The 5,089-nt window shown below is 41.3% G+C and overlaps 1 protein-coding gene across 1 annotated transcript; it reads left to right on the top strand.

The window, feature by feature from the left end:
- Positions 1-784: 784 nt before the first annotated feature.
- LOC118914832 (olfactory receptor 8S1-like) lies at positions 785-1,717 on the top strand. Its single transcript, XM_036890070.2, has one exon. It carries the CDS (start codon positions 785-787, stop codon positions 1,715-1,717), a length of 933 nt encoding a protein of 310 aa, XP_036745965.2.
- Positions 1,718-5,089: the final 3,372 nt, after the last annotated feature.

Raw genomic sequence — 5,089 nt, 5'->3', positions numbered from 1 at the left:
AGATTTTCCCAGAGTGTTTGTTTACAATTCTGCCTTCGACTTCATTTCCTGCTTGCACTGAAACTAAAAATCAGCCAGAAGTGAAAATGTAAAACCTTCTTGAGTCTTCTTTGAGCAAGAGAGGAACTGGGCTACTGTGTAGCTTTCTAAATTCCCTAGTACACACAGGCACTGCTGAGCACTCTAATTTCCCAAAGAAACTCTCTCCCTAGCTTTTCCTTCCAGGCTGTAGGTGATCTACTATATGTTTCAGCCATAATCTTTTGCCCAAGGCAGCTACAGGTTTTTGTTAGTCTTATGATGTTTTCAAACAATGTGTGCCACATTTAATACCTGAGTGATTTTTGTGTTATGTGAAAATGAAACAAAGCATCTTGCATAAGTCCTTCAGGAGTCCCCAGACAAATTAGAACAGCAAACACAATAATTTGTGAATCAGGTCCGCTCTGCTTCCTCCAGATCTGGGACCAGGGTTCTACACTAGGAACGTGGGCTATCATCTTTAATATGGCCACAGAGGCTGGGATGGGGTAGGAAAGGAAAACTAAAAATTATACAAAGCTTGGCTACTATTTTTTTAAGTTGCACTTTTCTTTATTGAGTGTTCACTTGTTTACTATAAACCTTCGACTGTTTCCCAGAAAACCTACAAAGTTGGTGCTTGACTGTCTGATTGTTTTCTGATGTTTCAATAAAGGAACAGGAGGTTGGAGCTCCACACTCCATCACTTTCCTGAAGTCATTCCCTGTTCCTCTTTTCATTTCTATTCTACAGTCTCTCCAAATGGCCTTGGGGAACCACAGCACCATCACCGAGTTCATCCTCCTGGGGCTGTCTGCAGACCCTCACGTCCAGGCCCTGCTCTTTGTGCTGTTCCTAGTGATTTACCTCCTGACTTTGATGGGAAACCTCACGATGCTGCTGGTGATCAGGACTGATTCTCACCTCCACACGCCCATGTACTTCTTCCTGAGTCACCTCTCTTTCTTGGATCTTTGCTACTCCTCAGTCACTGTGCCCAAGCTGCTGGAAAACCTCCTGTCTCAGAAGAGAACCATCTCTGTGGGGGGCTGTCTGGCTCAGGTCTTCTTTGTGTTTGTCACTGGGGGCACTGAAGGCTGCCTGCTCTCAGTAATGTCCTATGACCGCTATGTTGCCATCTGCCACCCTCTGCACTACGGTCAGATCATGACCAACAGGCTCTGTAATAGACTGGTGTGTGGATCCTGGGGCCTGAGCTTTCTAGATGCATTCATCAACTACCTACAGGCTATGAGTTTGGACTTCTGTGAGGATCAGTCCATCCCTCACTACAGCTGTGAGCTGCCCTCTCTCTTCCCTCTGTCCTGCTCTGACGTCTCCTCCAGTTTTACTGTCTTACTGTGTTCCAGTCTTGTGCATGGGCTTGGAACCTGTTTGTTGATCGTATTCTCCTATGCCCTTATTGCCTCCACCATCCTGAGTATCAGATCCTCCTCAGGTAGAGGCAAGGCCTTCTCCACCTGCTCCTCTCATCTCACTGCAATCTTCCTGTTTTATGGCTCAGCTTTCCTTCGCTATCTCATGCCAACCTCAGGTTCTCCCCTGGAGTTGATCGTGTCCGTACAGTACAGTGTTGTCACTCCCTTACTGAATCCCCTCATCTACAGCTTGAGGAACAATGAGGTGAAAGCAGCTGTGAGAATGACATTTAGAAAATATCTCCAATATAGGTGACCAGACACAGAAGATGATGGGGGTTCACTACAATATGATCTATTGTTGGCTAACATTTAGAGCATTTTCTAAACGTCATGATGTTGGAGTTAGAAAAAATTTCATAGCAAGTTCACATAGCTGTTTGGGGATCAGGTTGAGAAAGATGGAACAAATTCACTCTGGCTTAGGAGCAAGCAAAACATCAAATGATTGTATTACTCCAGCCTTTTCCTTGAATCATCTTTTTGCAACTTTAATGGGGCTTGATCCTATCCTGTTTCCCTTTTTATTTTTTTAATTTTTTATTAAGTTATGTTGATATACACTCTTATGAAGGTTTCACATGAAAAAACAATGTGCTTACTGCATTTACCCATATTATCAAGTCCCCACCCATACCCCAACACAGTCACAGTCCATCAGTGCAGCAAGTTACCAGAGATCCACTAAGTCCCTTCTCTGTAATACACTGTTCTCCCCGTGATCCCCCACACCATGTGTACTAAACATAATACTCCTCGGTCCCCTTCTCCCTCCCTCCCCACCTGCCCTCCCACACCCCTTCCCTTTGGTAACCACTAGTTCATTCTTGGAGTCTCTGAATCTGCTGCCATTTTATTCCTTCAGTTTTGCTTCATTGTTATACTCCACAAATGAGGGAAATCATTTGGCATTTGTCTTTCTCCACCTAGCTTATTTCACTGAGCATAATGTCCTCCAGCTCCATCCATGTTGTTGCAAATGGTAGGATTTGTTTCTTTCTTATGGCTGAATAGTATTCCACTGTATATATGTACCACCTCTTCTTTATCCATTCATCTACTGATGGACACTTAAGTTGCTTCAATATCTTGGCTATTGTAAAAAGTGCTGTGATAAACATAGGGTTCTATGTTTCTTTTTGAATCTGAGAAGTTGTATACTTTGGTTATATTCCAAGGTGTGGGATTCCAGGCTCAAATGCTATTTCTATTTTTAGATTTTTGGGAACCTCCATATTGCTTTCCACAATAGTTGAACTAGCTTACATTCCAACCATCAGTGCAGGAGGGTTCCCCTTTCTCCGCATCCTTGCCAGTATTTGTTGTTCTTACAGTCTTTCGATGCTGGCCATCTTTACTGGTGTGAGGTGATATCTCATTGTGGTTTTAATTTGCATTTCCCTAATGATTAGTGATGTGGAGCATCTTTTCATGTGTCTGTTGGCCATCTGAATTTCTTCTTTGGAGAACTGGCTCTTCGTATCCGCTGCCCATTTGTTAATCAGGTTATTTGCTTTTTCTAACCTTTTTCCCTTTGCTATGCAGTTCATTGAACTACATGGAATAAAGTCATTTAACCATCACAGCATAAAGCAAACCTGTTGCATTTTCAATCTGGCGAAGATTCAACATCTGGGGGAAAGGATGCACAGTATTATCAAGTATTTCGGCTTGGAAAGACCCAGGCCTAAGAAAGGTGGGAGCATCCAAAGGGAAATAAGCCAACCCAAATACAGGAGGATCCACCATGTATTCACCAGATGCAAGTTTCTAAAATCTAATAGAAAGTGACACAAGGAAATGTAGAGACTACTTCATAAGGCAGACAATTTAACAGAAAAGCATTTTTCTATCTGAGCTTAATGCTAAGTAACAGAGCAGAAGACATAGTTTAAGGAGGAAAAGGGGAGGATTGGTGAAAAACAAGAGTAAGAGAAGAGGAGAACACAGTGAGAAATCCAGAACGGCTGGGAAATGCAAATTCCTGGTTAACTTAAGTTTAGTGTGTATCTGATCTGGCCAATAAACAATGACTCCTTGGAGCTACAGTGAAGGATGGAAGTTTTCTCTAAAATTCCACTTAATAGATCATTCCTGGAGATCTAAAATACAGTAGATTGATTATAGACAAACATCAAACTTGCTGAGATTTTATCTTGATATTTCCCTCCACAAAAAAAGAAATCATAATTATGTGCCATGATAGAGATGTTAGCTAAACCTATAATGGCAGTCACACTGCAATATACAAATGTATCAATTCAACATGTTATAAACGTGTACTCCATACACTTCCACAAATACACATGTCAATTATATATCAATTTAAAATTTTCAAATAAAAATAAAAAGGTTTTAATGCAAAAATTTCACATAAGTTGAGTACCTTCTCTCTGTGGTCCAACACTCAGCCCCAGAGATGAGGATGCTTCCATGAGAATGTGAAGCTGGAACCTGTGATTGTGCTGTAAGCTGCTCTGTGCCACACTTGTATAGCATGAGCTTTCGCAGGGTGAGCCAATGCAAATTGGATAATTGCATAAGTAAATGTTTCTGATTTTTAAAATATATTTAATCATCAAAATGTTCATCTCAGTTATGTTTAAAGATACAGTTCCCTGTGATATGGGAAAATAAGCTGAGAGGTGAAACAAGTCTCACTATACACCTTCCTTAATAATTCCCAACAAGGTATCTCCCCAGTAAGTGGGCAATAGAAAAGACTTCCCAGCTTGCCTACTTTCAAAGTCCGCAAGACTTCAGGGTTTACAGCTAAAGTTTCAACCTTAAAGTTCTATAGCCTGTATCTTGAGAATCCTGTAGGACTTCCATAAGCTTCACTCTTCTACTTAATGAGTTTAAAGTTTGGCTTCAGACCTTAGGGAATATAGCTTTCTAGCTCTACTGAGTTACACCAGCTTTATTAGCCTACCTGGTCCCCTTAAGCTAGATTATATCTGAAAGTTACTTGCTTCACTGGTATTGTTTGCCCATATATAGAGTCACAAAAGCAGGTAAATGAAAGGTAGCCTCTGTGTTGGGTTGGGGATGATCTGAGAGAAGTCTCTCTGTGCTCTTTCTAGAATCAGACTATTTCCCACTGAATTTACTTGTGACAGTGGCAGGACAAAGGCACAATTCAGATGATAAGTTTCTCAGATGGTTATATGTCCTTTCTCACTGAGACTTGTAAACAGAAAAACATAACATGCTTTATGAAATACGGTTATAGAAATATTCATTCTACTGTGCATCATGATTACCTGAAGAAAATGAATTCTTATATCATGGTAAGAATTGAGCCAAAAGATTACATTTTTGCAAGAAAATCTCAGACCTCCATGATTTTTCTAAAGGTTCCCCCCACTCCCACATGGAGACTTCCAATTTCTGCTTAATTCTGCCCACATAGCCTTCAGTGGCTGCCTGTCTCAGGCACCTCCTTTCACCTTGAGTTCTCTCACCATCTTCTCCTTGTGCTGTAGACTGAGTTCCAGACACTAAGAAGTTTATGGTTGTTTCTGTCCCTGGAGGCTCTTGTCCTCGGTTGTTTTCAGCATCTACTAAATAAACTCTCTCTATGCTCTTCAGTGTTGCATGTGCACTGGGTGTGGAAACTGCAGTGATC

This window comes from Manis pentadactyla, chromosome 10, assembly GCF_030020395.1.
Source record: "Manis pentadactyla isolate mManPen7 chromosome 10, mManPen7.hap1, whole genome shotgun sequence".
Taxonomy (NCBI): Eukaryota; Metazoa; Chordata; class Mammalia; order Pholidota; family Manidae; genus Manis; species Manis pentadactyla.
This window is presented reverse-complemented; position numbering and strand designations above follow the sequence as displayed.